This window comes from Antedon bifida, chromosome 3, assembly GCF_963402885.1.
Source record: "Antedon bifida chromosome 3, ecAntBifi1.1, whole genome shotgun sequence".
Taxonomy (NCBI): Eukaryota; Metazoa; Echinodermata; class Crinoidea; order Comatulida; family Antedonidae; genus Antedon; species Antedon bifida.
Window position 1 is genome coordinate 2300102 of NC_136228.1, and position 23721 is coordinate 2323822.

General features: G+C 35.3%; 2 protein-coding genes and 1 long non-coding RNA gene across 5 annotated transcripts in view; 1 reads left to right on the plus strand and 2 right to left on the minus strand.

Moving 5' to 3' along the window:
* Nucleotides 1-23721, minus strand: part of LOC144838876 (uncharacterized) — a 276224-nt gene that overhangs the window by 38738 nt on the left and 213765 nt on the right. The gene's annotated exons all lie outside the window — the stretch shown is intronic.
* LOC144838864 (ileal sodium/bile acid cotransporter-like) lies at nucleotides 6610-8043 on the plus strand. Its single transcript, XM_078694380.1, has one exon. The coding sequence runs from the start codon at nucleotides 6616-6618 to the stop codon at nucleotides 7969-7971; it is 1356 nt and encodes a 451-aa protein (XP_078550506.1). The 5' UTR covers nucleotides 6610-6615; the 3' UTR covers nucleotides 7972-8043.
* On the minus strand, nucleotides 9085-23560 carry LOC144838858 (large proline-rich protein BAG6-like). Of its 3 annotated transcripts, none has more exons than XM_078694367.1 (22): nucleotides 23426-23560; nucleotides 22915-23013; nucleotides 22467-22508; nucleotides 21599-21856; nucleotides 20830-20901; nucleotides 20496-20630; nucleotides 19734-19954; nucleotides 19318-19441; nucleotides 19040-19204; nucleotides 18220-18643; nucleotides 17583-17957; nucleotides 16906-17147; nucleotides 16406-16634; nucleotides 15550-15966; nucleotides 14897-15066; nucleotides 13953-14109; nucleotides 13624-13748; nucleotides 13004-13154; nucleotides 12649-12746; nucleotides 11867-12046; nucleotides 11087-11194; nucleotides 9085-10963 (listed from the first exon to the last, which is right to left on the minus strand). In XM_078694367.1, exons 2-22 carry the CDS (start codon nucleotides 22975-22977, stop codon nucleotides 10706-10708), a joined length of 4014 nt encoding a protein of 1337 aa, XP_078550493.1. In that variant the 5' UTR covers nucleotides 22978-23013; nucleotides 23426-23560; the 3' UTR covers nucleotides 9085-10705. The 3 variants fall into 3 exon arrangements, with proteins under 3 accessions (XP_078550493.1, XP_078550491.1, XP_078550492.1); XM_078694365.1 differs by having other exon boundaries at nucleotides 16906-17150; XM_078694366.1 differs by having other exon boundaries at nucleotides 16906-17150; nucleotides 22915-23008; nucleotides 23426-23542.

The window sequence follows — 23721 nt, forward strand, 5'->3', positions numbered from 1 at the left end:
GTATTTTCACAAATGAACAACGTTTTACCAGAGAATCAGTCTATGTCTGGCAATTTTTGCATACATTCATATATTATCAAAGAAACATATTTGATCGGATATAAAAATGGGTCTTGATAATCCTTCCCCATCAGGTAGTAGGCCAACTGATATGACGACCGCGTCCATCAGTCTGTATGGATTAAGCGTGATTCCCACTAGAGAAACAACGCAAGGACGTAAGCGTAACGCAAGCGAGTTGACCAATGACAAGCCACTGTTCGAATAATCCATCGCTTGTGATTGGTCAAATCACTTAAGCTTGGTTCCCACTAGAACGTAACGCAAGGACGTAAACGCAACGCAAGCGTTTTAACCAATGACAAGCGAAGTTATAGACAGTTAGCAATCACAAGCGAATAAGCCATCGCTTGTGATTGGTCAATTCACTTGCGTTGCGTTACGTCCTTGCGTTGCGTCGCTATTGGGAACCACGCTTTAAGCTCACTCCCACTACGACGCAACGTAACGACGATGCGCCGTAGTAAACGCAAAGCAAATACGGTTGAACAATGAAAGCGATAGCAGTTTAGATGGTAAATTGCGTTATTGGTCAAATTGCGTTATTGGTCAAATTGAGTTATTAGTCAAATTGCGTTGCGCATTCGTCATTACGATGCGTCCAAACCCAGCTTGAGCGTGGCTTGTGTTTTAAAAATGTTTTTTTCTAAAAAGCTTCAGTAGTTATTGATCCTTCTCTCTCTACACGATTCTTGCGTTTAAAGATATATTGTGAAAAATGAAGATTAATTAAATCAGACTTTGAATAGGTTATTTTGTAGTTTTAATAAAGTTCACTTCTGTATAAAAAAAAACAATGTTTTAGCAATGACAAAATAAATGGTTAAATTCAACAAAACATTTATTGGCTGGCAGCCAATTTGACTAATTTTTGCTTTAAATGTATAATATAATTTGTTTAGGTACAATTTTTGGTTAAATTGGATAATTATTATCTGACATTAAAATGGCATATTCAACAAAAAAATTCTTTTGTCAGAGGGACAATACATCTTTAAATGAGAAATCGTTCATTGTTTCTAAAACTTGTCTCTATTGGCCTACTTTTGTAAACTATATTCGTAGTCAAATTCAATAACAAGTAAAAATAACGAACTCTCTTCCTACCTATGTGGTGCTTTCTTAGACCATTTATTAATGGTTCTTTTAAAAGTCAACTATACATTGCCTATGTATGTAAAGCCAACCACCCACTGACGTTTGCGCCACATGAGGAGACATCATTCATATTCAAGAGGTGATTTTAACCACATTGCCTACCTCTCAGTCGGAATAACCAAGCACACGCACAGAAGGAATACAATAGAACAGAAGAGTAAAATATATAAAAAGACAATTATTAATGATTAGAATTAGAATTTTGTAGGCCATTATATACTTTTCTCATCATAAGGCAGAGTAATAACAGTGTTTAATTGAAGCAGACTTCCCCCGTCCCCACCCCGCAAAAATATGTAAAATATTATTTGACGTGACATCTCTATGACAATTTACAAACACCCATCTCCCTTCTGACAAGTCAGCACATCGCGGAGGAAATGTTGTTTTCTTTCTCCGTGAAAACGGTATAAGCTTACTGTCACTGTTGACCCCGACACAGTGGGTCATAAAGCACCTCCTCGGGGTGTAATACTTTCAACAGTAAAATCAGTTTTTTTCAAATAAAATCTGAAATATAACTTTCCATCCGGGCTAGTTTTATATACGTTTTAGCACGCCAGTCGGCCAAGTGGGAATTGATTTCGCTTCGTGATTGGTTGCCTATATAAACGCTGAGTTTCTATAGATAACTTAGTTGTCTGTTCGCCTATAAGTCAACAGGTTGATACGAACTAACGTTTCTGATCAAAACAGGTAGGTAACCTATTATTATCTTTATTAACCGCGAATAATAGATTAACTAATTGGGGTCTTTGAAATATATAAACTTTAAAATACGGAGAATTAAAATAATTCTTCAAGCTACTTTTTATCTATGATAGATAGGTCTATTCTTATTATATAACATTTATTTTTAAATTCTAACATTAATCTAAGTATATATATAGTTTTTCTTTCAATATACGACCGATCGAAACTCATGTATCTTAGTTCTTGTTTATTTAGTCTGCGTTTTCTATTTTTTTTTCTTTTTCTTATCAAAAAAACTTAACGTTCTTCATTCAAATTTATTGTCGGTGTAACATTGGCCAATGGGCCTATCTTTATGTCACATACATTGATTGCATTATCTTGTCATAGAAGTGTGAATCTCATTCTTCCTGGTGTAAAAGGCCTATTGTTGTATTTTATCGGCTACTTATTCAAATTGAGCATCTATTGAGAATCACGGTAAAATCAATAATTGAAAAACGTTTTTGGAGTAGACCTTCATTTTTTTTAATATAGGAAACGATTGATAATAAACCTTTTTAACAATAAATAATGAAACTTTTAAGAAAGTAAGATTCGCTATAGTATGGAACGCCATGACGGACATAAAATAATTATTATATAGGAAATATTTTAAGAATCTCTCACAAATAAACATTATTATAGTGAATGTATAGTAGGCCTAAATGTAATTCATAAAACAAAACATAAAATTACTATTACTATTTCTGTATTACCATACTGGAATGTTTAATTTAATGATAGGTTTATTGATTATTTATCTAGATTTTATATAATCGGCAATATGGTTTAGAAAATATTATTTCACTGCGGATTTATCTATGATCGATAAGATACCGGTAACTATCGGCTATTAGCAATAATGAATATAGGCATACAGATGGTATTTTTATGAACGTCAGATAGTTTGATAATGATGAGCTTGTTTCCAAGTAATTTGAACGCCAATCACGACTCATCCGAACTGTAGCTTGCCTGGGTCAACTCACTTGCGTTGCACTTACGTACCTGCGTTGCGTCCTATTAAAGGGAACCAAAGGCCAATTTACACAGACGAGCGGTAATGGTAAGCGGAAAACCGCGTAGCTTGTCCCCACGTGGAATCTGTATCTATCCTGGGCAGGGAACCGCCCGTCTGCTCCGAGTTGTGTGTAAATAGTCGTAAGGAATGCTCTTCTGTGTAAATTGGCCTTTAGAGCGAACAGACCTTTTCCTTTTCTAAGCCGGGACTTCATTCATCCAAGGAGTACTCTTACCCCTAAATACATGGACTTGGAATGTCTATACATGTGTTTATTCAAAAGTTCATGTAAAGTCACTAAAATCCCATTTACCCTCAAGGTAGCCTATATAGAGCAACATGTTCTACTAACAAAAACATATAAGTGAAAACCTGAAAACTGCTGACAATACATATTTAAAGAACTGAGCAGTTTAGCCTATGTAAGGCCTACTGACAGGTATTTTAAAAATAAAATTTAATAATAATTATATTTTATAAATGTGAACAATAATGTTATTCCTAACTTAGGCTATTTTAGGGTACAGTGACATTTCTAGCATAGAGACAGTCTTTATGGTCACGGAAAATAAATCAAAATTTATGAACTTTACTATGTAAGAAATAGTACAGGTGGTTTAGTCTGAAATGTCAGTATTCACTAAGGGAATATCATTATTGTTACTGTCAAATCGGGTAGTTGCACCTGCTGATGGGTCGTAATCCAGCAAGCACGGTGCATGGAATGCGATTCTTTAAATAAACAACGCATTGAATTATATTATAACACAAATATAATGATAATAAAGAAGCGGCTAATTATTGTTGAACCACCAGCGATGAAAAAATAAAAACCTCTTTCTGGGGCACTCCTATTCCTGGAGGACAGCCCTTCTATTTTAGGGCCATGGGAACATTTTCCTATGAAACGAATGAGGGATGGGAACATGCTTTTTTTTACATACGACCATCCAAACCCTTGGGCTTAGTATACTATGGCGACACATAGTTGGTTCCCTCAAGAGGGGTTCTACTGGATATTAAAAAAAAAACATTCAACTGAATAAAGATGTGTAAAGTTCAGCAAAATTCGATTACCAAACAGATTAAGATGGAGTGGTGTATGTCATGTCATTGTATTAAAAGAAGCTGGTTGATGCAAAATGATTTATTTCAAACTGTATAGAGAAATTGAATTGACTTGCATCTATGAAAAACAAATGTACTGGTGATCTTCATTTCCGTTTCACTTAACCTTTCTGCCCTTTCTTTTAAAAAAGAGATTTGTCCTGTCCAAGTAAAGCCGTAGGATATTAACCTGCTGTAAACTCTGTCTATTTGGGCACATCGCACACTTCTTTTGTCAAACTAATTTGATAGTGTAGACAGAGCTTAAGGGAAGACAATTTTACGGATACCATAATTAGTTTCTTCCCCCAAAAGAGGTTGATACTGTATATTCTTCACATGGCACTGTCCAGTAATATAGGTACCATTACATGTGACGTCTGTATGATGTTTAGGTTTATTATACTGATCCACGCGAAACATGCGGTACTGTATCATATAATTTACCACATAACACAGAAGCGGCTAATTATTGTTGAACCAGCGATGAAAAAATATATGTAGCGGTATATTCGTTTTATTTAATTTTTTTGGAGCCGTTTGAATACATTTTCTAGATTTGTCATGCATTAGGTTGCATACAAAAGAATAAATAACAACACTACTAACATGCTTTAAGTCCATCTGAGGTATACTTTTTTAAATAAATGATACGTCCAAAAAATGTAACACGGTACCACTGCTATATCATAAAACTTGATCGTTATGTATGACAATACAATTCAACGAAACTATAAATACTCAATTTTAAACATATAATATTATAGGCCTATGCAAGGATAGGCTATGTCGAAATGTCAATAAACTGTTTAAGAACATGATGAAAGGTTGTCCTGGCACTAATACAGGCCTAACGTTGTAACTATAAGAAAAGGGTTAGGGTTAGGGTTAGGGTTAGGATATTAAAAGTTATTCTTTAAAACGTAACGTTTTGAAAAAACGGATTTATCCTGTCAATTTCGTTCCTCTATGTTATTGTTATAATTTGTAAGTTAAAACGAATGTAAATGTAACCACACCGTGTAATTCCAAGAGGTTATTGACTGACTCGAGGAAAATGTAGAGGGTCATTTAAATTTATACGTTTTCTAAAACATGCATATCCTGGTCCACAAAACATCAAACACGTAAATAACAATTGTATAAAAAAAGCTTACCATAGGCCTAAGTCCTCCCTGAAAAATCCTATACGTAGGCCTAGTTTAATTTCAGTGGGTGCCTACCGTCTTACTTACCATCATTCATTTCGATACTAAACGTTGTGAAAATGGTATTTAAGTCAAAGCGTTTGGTACGCGCGCGTACACACACAGCGGTCGATATTGTGGACTTTGGACTATAAGCAGGGATTGTAAAATAACAGATATCCCTGTTATCCCTCCATATACATTATTGCGATTTAAATAATGAAAAAAAAAAAGAATAAGTAATCTTTATCTAAAACAAAATATTTATGTAATAATGATAATAACAACAATTTATATTATACATTTATTATCAAACCTAGTTTGAGTGATAATTTTTTAGGAAAGTATAATTTTAAATTTTTTTAAAGTTATATTTCACTTCGTTCTTTGGTAGGCCTATAGGAAATATTAATCCAACGCGATACTTGGCCTGCGGGAATTTTAGCTCCCATGGGTGCCACAATATGAAGAACCTTAGCTCACTGTTATTCATAACCGGGACATTTTGATATGATAATTTCATTATAACGAGTGCAGATTAAATAACTCAAAACATATCTTAGTTTCAAGTTATTGGTTGAACTTTTGTGCCCCGGAGAAAATGTATGCCTATATAGTGGGCTGGCTAAAACAAGCCTTGAGGACCACGGCATGGGTTGTAGAGTTCAGTAAACGATATTAAACTGTCGGATATAATACCGTTTGTGACGTACGGACGCGTTAAAATTACTCTTTCGTTATGACAGCTTGCATACGTGCGCGCACATTTTGCGCCTGGTGGTCGAATGATGAAATCGGGAAAAGAAAACATAATAAGAAATACCAATTGAGAATAAATATTTTAACAAAACAGAAGGAGGAATATAGGCACAGTATGTACTGTCACTTACTTTTATTTAAATTTGTTTAATTTCATACGAAATTATGTTTATTTTCTATGGACCTATGGACCAGAGATTCTGATATAAACGATAGACGATTTTCGTGCTACGGAAGCCATATTTGCAGAGATGACAAACAATCGTAACCAGCTGAGCGTAAAAAACAAAAATATAATAGCATTTTCAGGGGATTTCAGGACACCATGTTAATTAAAAATCGTAACTCCTGAACGGTATGAGAAAAAAAATACTGTAAAATGTTCTTAAAAGACCGAACTACGTCACTGTATGATTGGGAAAAAAAATAATTCAAGGAAAATGTGTACGGTCATTAGTACATTGTAATGGCTGTTTGCCAGTGTGTGAATTTCACAATCAATACAATTTTAAGGGAATATAAGAATTAAAATATTTATTTTTGTTTCTACTTTTTTTTAATAGAATGTTTAAAGAAATTCCGTTTCTTATGATGGTGATGGCAGTTGTTTCCGTGGATGGGTATACTCTGGAAGCTACCTATGAAGGGATGGATGAAGGCTTTCTCAAAACTTTTGAGAAATTTACAAAAACAGTTACCTTCCACGTCAAGCAAGATCAAGCACGGCACAACATTACCATACAACTTCAAAGCTCGGATCAACACGTTTTCAGAGTTGAACCTGACGTCATATCCTTGGATGTCCTGCCATCAGAAACCGTATCCTTCAATGCCACCATCATTGGCTTGTCTGTCGGAGTCGAAATCCTAACCATCAAGATCATTAGCTCTGATTCAAGCGAATTCGAAGAAGTCGTCAAAGTTCTACGTACACCAACGATACTAAATTTCATCTTCACGTATTTTCTTCTAATATGGACACTGGTATCGTACGTCAGTATGGGTACTAAACTTGACTTGAAGGTCATCTGGAGTCATCTTCGACGTCCAGTAGGCGTCTCTATTGGAATGTTATGCCAGTTCATCGTCATGCCGTTGTTGGCATTTTGCTTAGCTAATGCTATCTTTTCAGATAACCCTCAGTCTGCCGTCGGTCTCTTAGTCGATGGGTCATGCCCAGGCGGATGGTTGAGTAACATATTTACGTTGCTTCTTGATTGTGACTTCATCTTAAGCCTAACAATGACATTTTGTTCTACGATAGCTGCGCTCGCCTTCATGCCTTTGAATCTCTTTATCTACGCGGAGAGATTTGTTGAGGGTGACGAAGCTTTAAAAACGCCTTTTAAGGAAATGATTCAACAATTTGCTGTGATGGTCGCGCCTACCTTAGTAGGAATCTTAATCAGATACAAACTCTCAAAAATTAAAAACGTATGCCTGTGTCTCCTAAAACCGTTCGCGTATGTTCTTATATTTGTTTCAATGGGCCTAGGTGTGCCGTCGAATCTTTACGTTTTCCGAGGTACCTGGCAGATTTGGCTCGCTTGTTTCCTATACCCACTTGTAGGCGGATTCCTTGGTTTCGGCATTTCGAAGATCACACGACGAGAGCGTGAGCAAGCCATCACAATAGCGCTGGAGACTGGAGTTCAAAACAGTGTTCTGGCGACGGCTGTTATCAGATTTGCATACCCTCAACCGGAGGCTGATCTTGTCTCTCGAATACCTCTGTTAATTACCATGACCACGCTCATCGAAGGATGTACTCTGGTGTTGGGTTATCTGGTTTATGTGAAATTTTTCCAGAACAAGTATAAGGCTGTAAATGAAGATGACACGGCAAAAGTGAATGAGGACACTGGTGCTCCTCCTCCTCCTCCTCCAGAAAACAAAGATGTTGAACTTTCTGATATCAATGCGTCTTCTGCAACTGAAGCCTAAAGTAGTTTGTCCAATCAAGGCAATCTCACAGGATGCTGAGCTGCTCCGGAGATCAAAGTGTTTATCTGTGGCTACGATACATCAGTTTCACGGCCTTTAAGCGTAGTTACCACTAGAGACGCAACGCAAGGACGTACGCGCAACGCAGACGAGTTGACCAATGACAAGCCACTGTTTGAATAATCCATCGCTTGTGATTGGTCAAATCATTTACGTTGCGTTACGTCCTTGCGTTGCGTCTCTAGTGGGAACCAAGCTGTAGAGACACCGTGCACAGCAGAAAATATGTATGGTATTGTTGTTGGTATTTGTCGCAGCCAGACATAAGATCAAAGGATGGTTACGAGTGTCTATCTTGGCAAGGCGAGCTCAGTGTCCTGTTGTAGATTGCCTTGGTCATATTGTGAGGCCTTTACTAGCTCTCTCTTTGAACACCCACAAGTTATATTTTGAAATGGCTGTTTACAGTGTACGCAAGGACTGTATGTACAGTATATCTAAGTTGCCATGATAATATCCTTTCATTTCAGTATCATAGACAAAATCGTGATACAGTATCTCATGTGTTTCATGTGTGACGCCTGTATCATAGATCCTAAACCCTTAATCTAACTTTCCATGATACTGGACCACATGTGATGACACATGGGACGTTGTATCACGAAATTTGACTTGATACGGTTCTGGACAAATATTTCCATATGTACAGCAATGAGAATCAATAACAAAATCTACTAAATTAATAACTGACCATACTATTGGACATCTTGATACTTTTGGACATCTTGATTCTAATTAACGCACTTTTTAGCATCTATAAACATACATTACAAACTGAGTACAATTTCCCGTAGTCTAGGTTCCAGAATGAAATTAGTAAATATAAATATTTTGCCACATATGGCGATTCATACGTATAATACTTGATCTCAAAAAATCGAAACGCCGACTGGTGGACTAACATAAAAAAGAACTACAGACTTGAGGCAAGTCTAAATTTTGTTGAATAAGACGTCAAGACTAATTTAAAAACCTAAACTTATCAGCTACACCCATTAACCATTAAAATATGTAAAAAAAAGCATATAAATTTGAAGAATACAAAACATTCAATAATGTGTCAAGCTTTATTTATTATTAGTATTAAAAGTAGACCTGATTTTAACGATAAAAATCATTAAAATCGAGTCACCTTTAGCATAAGCATGTTCAGGTTTAAATAATTAAAAGAAGTCTTCCCCTAAACTGTACATACACAGAAAAATTAAATATTAAAATGTAATTCACCAACTTTTTATACTCACAAATGTTACTAAAAATTAAATACTGTAATAAAATATTTTTTTTGAATATGATAAGCATATATTTTCACTATCAGCTTACACCCATACAATAGGAACGCAAAGGTAACAACTTGATTTGAACATGATGAGTGTCCAAACTGGGTAGAGTATTTAGATATTTTAGACCATCTTTAACCGTCACTTGGGGGCCTAAACAGGTTGTCTAAAAAACTAATTTTCTTGACCTAAAACGCAAATCATCGTATGATCGTCACTGACCAACCTTGCTTTCTAGAAAACTAAGACTTAGTTTTCTTTATCTAAAAAGCAAGAAAAAGGGCCTCACTGGTTTCTAGAAAACTTTTACCTACAATTTCTTAATACTTTGTTTTCTATCCAGGCAACCGTCTAAACTCTATATACGGTTCTAGGCTTGACAACCCCTTCACATTTGAGCAGCTTTGCTCAGATTTCAAAGCAGACTTTCAGTTGTACCTACCCTACTCCTCACAACCCCCACACTCACCCAACTAGTCATCCTAAAAAATGGACAGCCATTTCTATTTTCACTTACGGTGTAAAGTTAATGTATGTTTACCGATTGTATTAACTTTATATCTTATCATATAATTGATTTACGTTTTATGATAATTAATGCAGTATTTCTATTCATTTTTCAAATTGCTTTTTTTTACTTGTAAGAAAAGATTATAACTGTTTATATATTTTTCAGTTATCATATTTTACGTTTTTTAGTTTATTATATTTAGGTTTTTTTGTACAATATGTTTTTTTGTATTAAGACGTCAATATAATTGACTGATATTTCAAGTGTTTTTTTGCTGGTTTTAAATACTTGTACAGGCTTAAGTGTCTTTCGCACTTTCTCTCTGGTGTTCCGGCTCTGGCAAATAAAATCGCGCGTCAATGTTTCATTTTCACGACGCTCCAAGTGACTATTCCATAATCTTTTTACTCGATATGCATGTAGCTGAATTCACTAATGCTGTACGCGCAATCTTACACAAACCTGAACTGGAGCCAGAGCGGAGCAGGTATGAGAGACGCTTTAATTAATGGCCTTAAAAAGGTCCGATTAAACTAATAGGTTTAGACTTATTCCAATGAAGCATGTTTTACAGTATTTTGTAGTAACACTACAACGTTGAGTAATTAATGTATATACAATATTACATTTTTTTTCATAAGTTTCTGAAAGGTGCACTATTGAGGTGTAATTATTGTATCACGTGCAGTAAACCATCTAATACATGTATAATGAAATTTAAAAAGTCTTTTTCAGGGGCACTATTTTTTAATAGTACTCTAATTAAATTATATCGACTGCTTATTAATACACTGTAATAATAACAGTTACCTTACGATGGTAATATAATAGGAGAAAATAAAGTACAGAATCTAAACTGCATGATTTATCTATCTAGTCATACCTATTTACGCAAGTATTTTTCTGTACTTGGAAATCTTGTGGCGTCATAGTCGGTATCTTTTTGTATACGTTGTTTGAGGACGTTCTTCACCTGGTCTTCGCACGCTGCCTGTAGTTGCTCGTCTTCTCTCACATCTTGCATGAGCGCAGAAAGGCTGGTCGTGGGCTGCACACCCGCGCTGCTCACCGCTCGAGATAGACTCTCTTCTAGGAATTTATCGGTACCGTTCTGTATGTGTGCTTTACTATCTTGCATTAGCTAAAGAAAACATATAAAATAATTTTAAAAGTTACAGAATTCTATGAAATAAACAAGATTTAACTAAAAATTAGATAAAAAAGAGGGGGATTGACATGCTCCCTAATATAACCATGTACTTACCTTAATGCGCTTAGGAGGGAGAGTGCTAAGATAAGCATCACTAAAGGCCGCTTGAGGAGCTTGGCGTCTTTGTCGATTGATGTCACGCTCAATAACTGGAACCCAATCCTGGTGGCATCAAAAGAATGAGAAAACAAAATCTTTTTTTTAAATGGCACAATTTCCTTTTTTGTTTTATTCTAATTTACCAATATGATGTTATATGATTAACAGCCATTGCATTGAACAAGTGAGACCTCTTCTCCTGAATACTAAAGTTTGGCAGCCAAACCAAGGGCGTAGCAAGAGGTTAAAAACAGATGAGGCAAAGATGGTTTAAATATAATTATTAATTTAAAATATGATGATCTCTGGTGGCGAATTGGTGTTGGTGAAAATTGAACATTTCAGACAAGGCGAGCGCCTCATGCTGGCTACGGCCCTGCAAACAGAGGTTAGGCCATTAAAGAAAATATATCATGGAATTGAATGTTGCAAAAATACAGTTCGCTGACATTGACTGAGAGAGCAACAAGTTATTTCATATAAAATTACTTAAAGAAGCCAATAATGGCTAATTTACACAGACGAGCGTTAACGATAAGCGGGAAACCGCATAGCTTATCCCACGTACAATCTGTATCAAGAGCGGATACCGTCCGTGTTTTGGGTAAATCGTCATAGGAAACAACATATATTCTATATTTTGTTTTCCCGCTTTTAACGTTACCGCTTGCCTGTGTAAATTGGCCTTAAGAGTATGACAAAACAAGGCAAGAAATTAAAAAAACATTGACGTACAACTGGTACAGACGCATGCCATCTCTCAGTTCCAAGAAGAACCGTTCCAGTACTGTCAACACCATTTGCCTGCATTCTAGAAGACTGCCTCATTGTCGATCGGTCTGGTTCTGATTCTGAGACAGTTGAGGATACCAGATTAGCAGATGCCTCATTTGCATCATCATCAACTTCCATTGCCTAAACGCAAGCATGCAAGTTTAAATTATGCTATTTTCATGGTGTTCAAATTTCTTTTAATTGAAGAACATTACTTATTATTAAGGGGACATGCTTATTGACTCGACAAATTGTCCCCTGAATTGAGGTTGAATTGTAGTATTGAATGCTATCCTTGGAATAAGGCTTTCTCTGGAATAAAGCTATCCCTGGAATAAGACTGTCCCTGGAATAAGGGTATCCTTTGAAAAGGGGCATCCCTGGTATAAGGCTATCCCTGGAATAAGGGTGTCCTTGGAATAAGGATGTCCCAAATGAGGAGTACTAGTGTATAAGGTAAGTCGAACATTTCAATTTGCGGTCCTGCATGATCGTTCTATAGTTTACAGCTCTTCATAGATACAAACTTCATTTGATGTAGGAAACAAGAGCTACAACATAAAGTGGGATCCTACTGTGTTCTCACTACATTCATATTCATGAAGCAAGTCAATCATGAATATTCATGAAGCAAGTCAACCATGAATATTCATGAAGTCAGCCATCCATGACTCTGAAGGAATAATCTTTACAGTATGGTGGACTTCATACATAAATAATGAAAAAAATGTAAAAAGAATTACATCTGGTCTGTTGTTTTCTTGTGTACTATTTGCATTTCCATTTCCTGTCTTTCTTTCAACTTCAGATGTAGAACTAGCAACAGCTTCTGATTCTCTTTCTACAAAATAACCACAATAAATAATTCAACACTTTTGCACATTCATATCATATATTACAAGTTACTGAAAATATTAGCAAAGTAGTTAGCAAATAAGCTTGGACCTGGGTTTGAATTCTGGATAGGACTACTCTAAGCCTCAGGATAGGCTTACGTTCTTGATCTGCAATTAGTGTTTAATGCTGTGTGTTAGTGGAGTTAATTTGTTGGTTAAGATACTTGGTGACCAATCAAATCCAAACAATTTTCTAGCTTACCCATTTCTTGCTGTGTGTCTGTCCTTACAACATGTTCAAGAATGTCCGCCTCTGTTATCGATAGATTGCTGATAATTTGACCAAAATTCTGTGTTGTCATTGAGATCATTATGTTACTAAATCCAGAGTTAATATTCCCCATCCAAGTGCGCTAAATGAAAAAATTGTGAACAATTTTTTAAATGTTATGCTGAAGGAACTAATTCATGTGTATATTACTCATATTGAGGAATTTTGAAATAAATAAACTGATAAACTTGAGTATTAGCAAAAAATAATCATCTCAACTTTGTTTTAAAGTGTGATGTGCCTAAAGATGGTAGTGATATGCTTAAAAATGGTAGTGATATGACATCATCATGTCCACATATGGGCACATCACATTTCTTTGACACATAAAGATAGTGTAGACAGAGCTCAAGTCAAAATAAACTAAACACATATTTTTTTATGTATTTTCCTCTTAAATTTTAGATCTTCATTCCACAAGATAAAAAGAAATGCTTTGAAAAAATCAAGCTTCAGTTTTTCACTTAAGCACTCCTTAAACTGTCTTGACTTAAGCGAAAAGATTGCTGTACAGCTTTTCAATTAAGAAATTCTTTATAGTGTGAACGTACCATACAAGCTACCATTGTATCAAGAACTGGTTGTTGTCCGTTCATACAGTAAATATTTAAAACAATCCATCTGTGTAAACTATCACGTATCATGTTGTGCAGAGTGACTCCAAACGTAGGATCATCTATGGATAAACAAAATTGTTAGAAATTACAGTAGAATCCCTATTAAAGAGATAACTTTAGGACCGTCGGTCAAATGTAATAGTGATAACTGTAATGGGACAGTTATTATATGTATATTTTTATTTTTTACATTTCATTCACATTTATTTATTTTTTTTCTATTAAGTAGCAATAGATTTAGTAATCAACTAAGATACACTTACGATCATCAAGAATGTATTTAACCATTTTTAAGAGTGCGCTCTGAACAAATTTAAGGTTTGTAGCTTTGATGTCAACCCCTTCTCTGACACTTGTGATTTCTGGTGCATCTTCTTCCAATTGGTTTATTACTTCCAAAGCAATTTCATTTACTGCCAACTGTGAAAGAATTCAATAAATGGAAATCAATAAAAAAAATCAATCAATCTATCAATCAATGAACACACTAATCTCAGTCAATCACTGGCATGATAAATAATAAATAAAACAAAATCAGTCAATCAATTAATTAAACCAATTAATGATTCCATTACAGTATTAATTAGTAAGTAATCCATAAAATCAATCTATAAATCAATCAAACAACCAATCAACACATTAATTCAATCAATCAATCAATAATTCCATCATTTATTAAAGTAATCAATAAAATCAATCTATCAATCAATCAATGAACACACTAATCTCTGTCAATTATTGGCATGACAAATAAGAAATAAAATTTAAAAAATCAGTCAATCCATTCATTAAACCAATCAATGATTCCATTACAGTATTTATTAATAAGTAATCCATTTAATCAATCAATTAATCAATCAACCAATCAATCTACTAATCTCAGTCAATCACTGGCATGATAAATAAGAAATAAAATAAAACAACATCAGTCAATCCATTAATTAAACCAACAAATGATTCCATTACAGTATTTATTAGAGTAATCCATAAAATCAATCAATCAATCAATCTGTCTTTTCGGAAGTGGCGATCAGCATGACTGCCTGCATGTAATTGATTTATTCATACTGCCAGGTTTGTAAATCATGACTATTTTGATTTGACTCTCAAAGCACAGCAGTACAGCTTATATCCATCCTGTAAGTGGCAAGTCAAGCTGATTTTTATGCATATAAAATGGTAAAAAATAAATGAAAAAATAACACACTGTAATGTTTTCTTCACTCGGTTGTCGCCCTCTTAATACTTTCTCGTTCACAAATCTACGAAGACTCTGCCGATTCTGCTGTAGTGGCTCAGAACGTCCAAATATAAGATGCGACAGATCTGTCATCGTAAAGTTTCTTGCGTAATAATCAAATGCCTCGTAAAAGAAACCTGTCAAGTAAACACATTTGTAAAAAAAATAAACTAAATACTGTATTGTTTTTTAGTACAATTACTACTGAACTACCTGTAGCTGGTCTGGTTCCAAATGCATTAATGTTAAATAGAAACAACTGACTTTGAGATTTTGTTAATTTCCCACAATGCAGTGAAGTAAAGAAATTCAAATTTTATAGGGGGTTGGGGTGTTATTTATGGCATTATTTAAATGTTGTAGTCCAGCTTCATCTGGATGTTATTTCCATTGTAAGGTAAGCTTGTTAGGCCTACTGTGTTTACCACCATCTTCGGCGCTGGTCTCTAGTTTGAAGAGGGCACTTCAGAAAAAAGGGTTTTTGTTCGAACTCTTCAACTCCCTCCTGACTACGGGTTTGGTAGTACTCTAAAATACTATAGTACTTAAATTTATTCATTATTTGGGAATAGATGAACCTGATGAAAAGAAAATTCTAAAAATAGATAAAACAAAAGTACCTTCAACATGCTGCTCAGCATAAGATTGGTCAAGACCACTTAAAAATTGATGAATGGTCAATGCTGAATCTTGACCAGTTGCAGCCATGGCGACATGCTCTGAGATCCCTTGCACCAAATCAAAAAACATAGTCTCGCTAGGTGAGGGCGCTTGGTTGCTTTGTTGACTCGAAGAGGTGGGTCTGTTTCTTGTGCTTGGACCGCTACCAGGCGACATATTTGGGGTTCTTCGTGCAAATTGCTGCATTAATTCTAAGAGACCTTCGCTCGATGCTGTGCCACTTTGTTGACTAGATGATCTGTTTTGGCTCCCAGCGGATGTTGATGCATTTGGAGTTCCTGTTGCCGATCTTCCTTGTCCCATTCCTCCCAGTAGAAGCTGGGCAAACGGGTTACCCCCCGCAGATGAATTACTTCCTATAGAATGTGAATCAAAACATGTGTTAAATCAACAAGTCGAACACACTGCTATATTTACTAGGTAATAGCTATGTCTCCATTCCCATCTCAGGTACACATAATTGTGTTTAATCATATAGTTATTATAATCTATTATGTTGAGTATATTAACGCCAGTCAGTATTTTATAAACTTTATACATTAACCAATAATTTGATTACTATTAACAATATAAGTAATTTAAATATAATATAAGTAAATTACAGTAAAAACTGTACTGTATTTTTTTTTCAATTATCAATTTATATCTTAATATTTTTTAACAGATACGGTGGCCATTTTGAGGGGTCATTTTGAGTGGTCATTTTGAGGGGTCATTTTGAGTTTGCATCACTTCACTATGTCTAGTTCACTTTCTAGTTATATAACACCTCTATGTTTTTAATCATAAGCTTACCTCCACCAGCTGTCTGTTGGTTCATAAACGTTCCGATAAAAGCATTGGCAATAGAGCTTGCTTGAGCTCTTGTCTGTGACTGTGAACTGGTTGAAGAGGTACTTGATGTAGTGCCTTGTGATGTGGTTGATGGAGTGGCTGGCTGAGGCCTAGAGCTCTGTTGTTGCTGCTGTTGGCTAGGCAAGTTTTGAAAGGCTCCAACAATATCTTGAAATATGCCATGTAGAGGCTGTATATGAAAACAAACAGTTAATTGTCATTTTACAAATAAGTACACTCAGGTCATTATAAAAATGATATATATAATTGTATCAGGTAATTATAACAGAGAAGCAGTGGCGATACGAGCACTCAGGCCAGAGGTTCTAAAAAAATAGTATACTATTTAGAAAAGGAATTTAACATTTAAAAGATTGTTTGGTACTGTGAGTGGTGCTACCTTTTTCACAATGCCGACAAAATAAACATGAGATAGAAATTGACCAATGTAATATACTTACTGGTCCTACATTTGAGCTCGGGGCTGGTGCTGGCCTGGTCCCTTGAGATTGACTTGGAATGTGGCGTGATTGACAGGGTAAAAACGCATCAAACGAATTACCATTACCAGAAAGCAGATTAAACATTCCTAATGGTGAATGAGCTCTTTGTTGGTTTGCACCTGTTGGTGCCGTCTGTGACCTGGAACTGGTAGAGCTACTGGTTGAATTGGTGCTGGTAGTGGTAGTGCTTGATCTGCTGCCTACTGGTGGCAAGTTAAAAAAAAACAAGAGCAATCAGAGAGTTGACACTTCCGCCAGGAGTAAAAAGAGAAAAAGGATCAAGAATCAGGATAAAGATCAGCCTTTTAGTTTTGACGTACGGCCTTGTAAAAAAATAAAAAGTGGTCCAGAAATGTGATACAGGTAATTAGGTTATTTACTTTTTTACCCAGTACCAAACATTTTCTAGTTGTGAAAAAACTAACTAGCAAAATGAGCAACACAACTATAACAGGCATAGTAAATTAATTAAGTGTACAAAGTAGATGGTGTGAACAAAATGAAAATAACTCAGTGTTGTTAATACTTACATTTTACATTCGGTCTATGTGTGAAATGGGCATAAGTTTGGTCTTACTATAAATATCTTCTTATTTATCCTTCAAGAGTTATGAAAAAATGACCAAGATACGTACCATTTGGTTGCGCTTGCTGTTCACTAGATGCTGTGGTAGCACTTGCATTTGAACTTGAAGCCGGTGCTGGACTTGACGCTGGTCTAGGTCCAGCAGGACTTGAAGCAGGTACAGACAAATCAGGACTCATTGACGGCCGAGGTCCACCAGAACTTGAAGCAGGCCTAGGACCTAAATGAAATCTAGATCCTGAATTAGGCCTAGCTCCAGCTGGGCCCGAGTTTGGCCTAGATCCAATTGGGCCTAAACTCGACCGAATTCCGGTCATTTGTACACCTGGTAGTTGGCCTGAAATGGCTCCCATGAGTGCCGACATAACCTGCGGTGTGATTGGTCCACCTTGATGCGGAACTTGATGTATATGTATTGAAGCTCCTGGAAAGAGTTAATCACAATTTAGATTTAAAGCTCTGTCTACACTATCAAACTATTTTTACAAAAAAGGTGTGATGTGCCCAAATATGGTAGTAATATGCTAGTGATATGACATCATCATGTCCATATATGGGCATATCACATTTTTTTGTCACATAAAGTTTGATAGGGTAGACAGAGCTTTAGTAATTTAATTTACCTTACAGAGTTTCACATCACATTCCGAGTATATGGAATATGCTTAATGCAACTTGTCGCTTACCTCCGTTACTACCACCGCCTCTTCCGGGTCTTATTACACCCCTACCAAATGCTCCTTGCGGCTGTTGTGTCCCCATCATCCTTGGTGGAGGCCCAGATATGTTTGATATCCCCTGAGGTGAGATAACAATCGTCTGGGTGTTTGACACAACCATGTTTGAGACTCTAGGGTTAGTGGTGCTGGCTGTTGTTGTTGGTCTGGTTGTTGCAGCAGTAGGTGTTGATGTTGTGGTTGAGGAACCTGTTGTGCTGCTTGATTCAGGGCTAGATACTGAAGCCTGAGAGGCTGCTGCTTCTCCGGTTTGGTTGTGGTTTTGGTCTTGTCCTGGTGGCATGGTTTGGTTGGCATTGATGTCTCTAGATTGCTGGTTATTTCCTCCTTGTCTTGAACCATTGAATGCAAATATTGCGGGCGGTAGACTAATCTAAAACAAAAAAACAAAGAAGTATTTAAATTTCACATTCATATTAGTAGTACAGTATTATTTTTAAATTGAAAAATCAGAATAAAATATATGGCTCTAAAACAGAAGAAAGGATGGAAATGGCAAACAGAATATTTCAGAGATACTTTCCTGTTCAGTCTGCAAATTAAAAATCCTGCAGCAAGCAATAGCAACCACCTAGCGCCTATTGTTATTTAATTAAAAATCTTCTTTACATACTAATTATTACTTACAATTATATTATAGGGGTTGCAGTGAGTCTATTGTCTTACCAGGCATTAACAAAATACAATATTTGGACACATAAACACATTAACCTATCATAAACCAAGGTAAATTAATGTTCTATAATTAACTGTATAACAATAATTATACCTGTATTGGAACCGGTGGTCCTGTCTGCGGTACTCGTAGGTTTCTTGGTGGTGGTGATGTCATATTTGAACCGCAGTCGGAGAGCGAATGGTACACATGACTTATGAGATGCATTACTTGACCAACCAGATTCTGTGAACGCTGCGCATCTCGCATTAACCGTGACTAAATGTAAATATCAAATTATCGTATTAAGCAATCATACTACGGTAATTTAAAAAAGAGCTAAAGAAAGCTAAATGCCTGTACTATAATACTAATTTGTAGAAAATACATACATTGCCATCGTAAGGAAGATCAGCTCTCATCATGTCTCTATAACTCTCCATATGAGGTCGCAGTCGTTCATTCAATCGCATCACTTCATCTAAAATGTCCGCCATCGCAGTTATAGGTGGATGTCTGTCAAATAAATAAGAGGAATGTTCAAGTATGGAACGGAAAATAAGTCATTTCTTCTTTATACTAAGTGACCTCTTCAATACAAGACTGTTCTCTCAGAGGGTCCAGTACAGGACCATGATCAGCCCAGCGGGAGACAATCCCCCCACTCTTTTCAAATAGTGTACCTGTCCAATTTCTACCAGGTCCATGTGGTGATTTGACAAGAACTGGTGTTTTTATACAATTTACCACTTATCAACCATTTTGCCAAGGTCAATCCAGAGATGAACTTATCTACAATAATACTTACATGCTCTGTCCACTACCTCTGCTTGATGTACCTGACTGAGTGTTAGAGGCTCGAGCACCACCTTGGCTATCTTCTTGTGTTGTACCATCACTTGTATCAGTAACCATTGGTTCTTCCTCAGTGGCAGCAGAAGAAGCAGAGTTGGCAGCTGCAGATGATGCTGTGGCTCCACTCTCACTGCTGGAGCCATCAGTTTGATTTTCTGCCTGTTGTGGTGGATTCTAAAGAGGCATATTCAATTAGTTTTCAATGCAATTAATTTGTGATTAACACTACAGCAGTACAAAATATCATAAATCCACAAAACTGAATTCTATCAAAATCACATTTTTTCAAGATCTCAATATCTTTCCTGCTCATGAAATTGCAACTTCCTAAGAACTGCTAATGTCAAAACCTTTTTTTTTCTCAAAAAGCCTTTTAAAATAGAAAATAATTTTTTGAATTTAAGAGATATTTAACATACATTTTTGAGAGAGTGTGATATACATACTTATAAATATTTCATATTGAAAAGTATTTAAAAGCATAAAATAATTAAGTATTTAATTAATCCAGATACATGTTTCAGAGTGTTAAAATATTTTTCAACATACACACAATATATGGACATAAGTGGGCAACTTAATTGTGATGTCGACTAAATGGGTAATCAACATATTATTTTTAAATCTTTGTATGTATTGTATTTTACTTGATGGATATTAAATAATGTCAATCATCACTCAAAATAAAAATATAAATTTATGAATCATTAAATACCTCTAGACGATCAATGATAGCGTTGGCTTGGCGTATCATGTTACGTGATTGGTTAATTCGAACTTGTGATGCGCTGATCTGATGTATCGGGACTTGACCGAGATTAATGTGGACATCTACGGACGAACCATCGGGCTAAACAACAAAAACAAGACAGTAAATGTTAGGTAGAAATTTCCCAAAACTAAACAATAAAAATCAATATTGCTAAAAATTTATTTAAAGTTAGCTATTTTTAAAAGTAAAACGATAAATAATCAGGTCCTCTACAACAAGAACTGGAAGTGCTTTCCTCTTTAAATATTGATCAAATAAATAACATTTGAATAGGTACCGAAGATCTTGATGTGACACGAGCATTACGACCCAACTCTCCCATGTCAGATACAACTTGCTGCACTATACGCTATAAGAAAAAAACAAAGAACTTTAAGTCTTTCTGTGCTTGTGTTAGCAAATATTACTGTAGTGATCTAAACTTATTTTCAGTTAAAAAGAAGTGAATTTTTATGTGCATATTTTGATATTTCTTCTATGAATAATAAATTAGATAATTTGTATATAATAGTCATGTTGAGAATTAAAATAATCTCTCACACCATACATTGGTCTTTATTCTTTATTCTGGTGAAAACATGTAGTGACCGCGCAGAGTCACTAAAGAAACATTTGTTTGCATTTTACACAAGCATATCAATAGAGAGAAATCTTGTTCCCTATAGGATTTTAGAAATAGGAAATCAGTATCCAGAAAAATCATTTTGCGTTGTGATAGCTTCTGCAACTATTCCAAATTTGGAAACACTGCCTACAACTCAATATTACAGTAAAACTGCTATTAAAGGGACAGATTCAAGACACAACCAGCTGTCCTCTTAATACTAATAGAGGCTGTTAAAATGTTTCCCCTTTAATTGTTTCAAAGTGCCCTATAATAAGGCTGTTCCAAAAAAATGTCCTCTTAATAGGGGTCTCCATTAAATATAGGTTGGTCATTGTGTTAAAACATTCCCCTTTGAGGGAAAGTGCCCTTTAATAAGGCTGTCCCAAAAGCAGGCAGGATTTAACTGTAGTGACAAGAGAAAAATGACATGAACTCTGACCTGAACTTCGACCTGATCTTGCAAGTCTGAAGGCAATGATATTGATCCTACAAAAATGTTACTGTCATTAGAAGCATGTGAGCTTGACGATGTAGAACTACTTGATTCTGCATTGGTGCTCGTAGCAGGTCGCTTCGATGGTGGAGGGCGCTCTACTAAATGGATAACCTTTCCATCGACGTTGTATTCAGAAAGCTTCTTTCCATCTTGAAGAACCCGACCTTGGTATATCAAACGCTGAAGGTTCGCTGTAATTTTCTATAGGAAAAAATAATACACAATGTTTTAATAATATCAACATTGTTTTATATTATTATTAAAGATATTAAGATATATTACAGTAATGTTTATTGAATAAATGCAATCTAAAAGACATCAAGAAGGTTTAATGTACTAAAGCTCTTTACAATAATATAATAATAATAATAACTGGTACTTGATATAGCGCATTATGCTGAAAGCCTTAATGCGCTTTACATTGACAGAAAAATTTAGAAAATATACCACTTTCCATATAATTTACTAGAAAATAAATAAATATTCTTCTAACAGTACAGTATAACTGGTTGAATTCACTCTTATCTATGTATGGAATTGTGTTGGGGAAGAGAGGATCACAGGATCACAAAACATCAACATTCATAATACAAACCATCCAAAAATAATTATCTACTGTACACAATAAGTCACGGTATATCCTTGACTATTAATAACTTGAATTCAAAACAACACCATTTTTTTTATCGTGCCAATGTTTAATGAATAACAATAAACTATTATTATTTGTGTCAGATATTGTTGAATAATATTGTTTGTTTATTTTCAGAAATCCAATAGGTAATTTCTATTCACTTATATTTCTACCTACCACATCCTCTGCTATCTGTTCCTTAAATCCTTGGACTGTGATCTATAAAATAAATAGAAATCTGCTTTCACATTTGATAACAAAATCAATAACATAACTATCAATATTCAATTAATACCAGTTATGTGAATCTAGATTATTAACCAATTTATAGTAAAATCAATCCCTTTCTCAGGTAGAATAGAACACAATGGAGCCCCTTCTTTAGGACACCCTATTCAGAGAGGATACCACATCAAGGTCAAGCCCAAAAAGAGGCAAAATATTTATGTTTGAACACTCCTATGGCCAACTCCTATTCATGGGAAACCCTTTGAATTGAGAGGATACTTTGTTTGTACCAAAGGTGTACCCTATATGGGTTTTACTGTATTTAATATATTTTCCAACAAAACCAGTGGGTTTTTAGGCTAGTAGAAATCATTTATTATTTTTATTCAATACTTACATCATCTGAAGTTGAGAAAGGATGGGTTTTAGAGTCCAATGTTTTGATGGTCACTTCTATCATATTTCTTTCAAATTTACACAAATTTACAGTACTGTACTAAAAATAAATAAAAATAAAGTCAGCATTATTAATACTCTGGCCTAGGCTATCTATCCTAGCCTCCTAGAGGCTAATCTAGTGTCAAGTCAAAAAAGCAAAAACAAATTTTAAAAAAAACAAACAGAAATACACACAAACAATAATTAACAAAGCGTGGACTTATGCAGGTAGAACAGAATCTTCTGCGACAGTGTAAATATATTTTTCTGTAAAACCAAAATAAACCAAACTAAAACAAGGAAATGAAATCGTATTAAGAGCTAGGCCCAACTGAAGACGGGAAAGGCAGCATCTGTAACCGGATCCAACCCAATAGGCACACCTGAAATAAGTGCGATAATCTGTCAAGAGAAGGGCCTAGCATTTTTCGCTGAAAAGGCCATAAAATACTCATTAATAAAGTACTTACACAAGCCAAACTAGGCTAAATGATTTAACCAACGTCCTAATTGAGTAAAGGTTAACAAATGCAGTCAGTTTGTTATTTAAAATGTTGTGTTGAAATACAAAACGATTTGTCAGAAACACGTACGTAGTTTTCGTTCTTTTTTAATTACCCATAAAGCTGTTACTGTTATTTCCCAGGCAGCCGGTTATGGCGTGGTTTGGGAATTTCTGATAAACATCATTCATTTCTCACCAGAACCTTCTGGTTGTTCCATCATGTGAGTCAATGACTAATAATTATCTTTAAAATATCTGTTT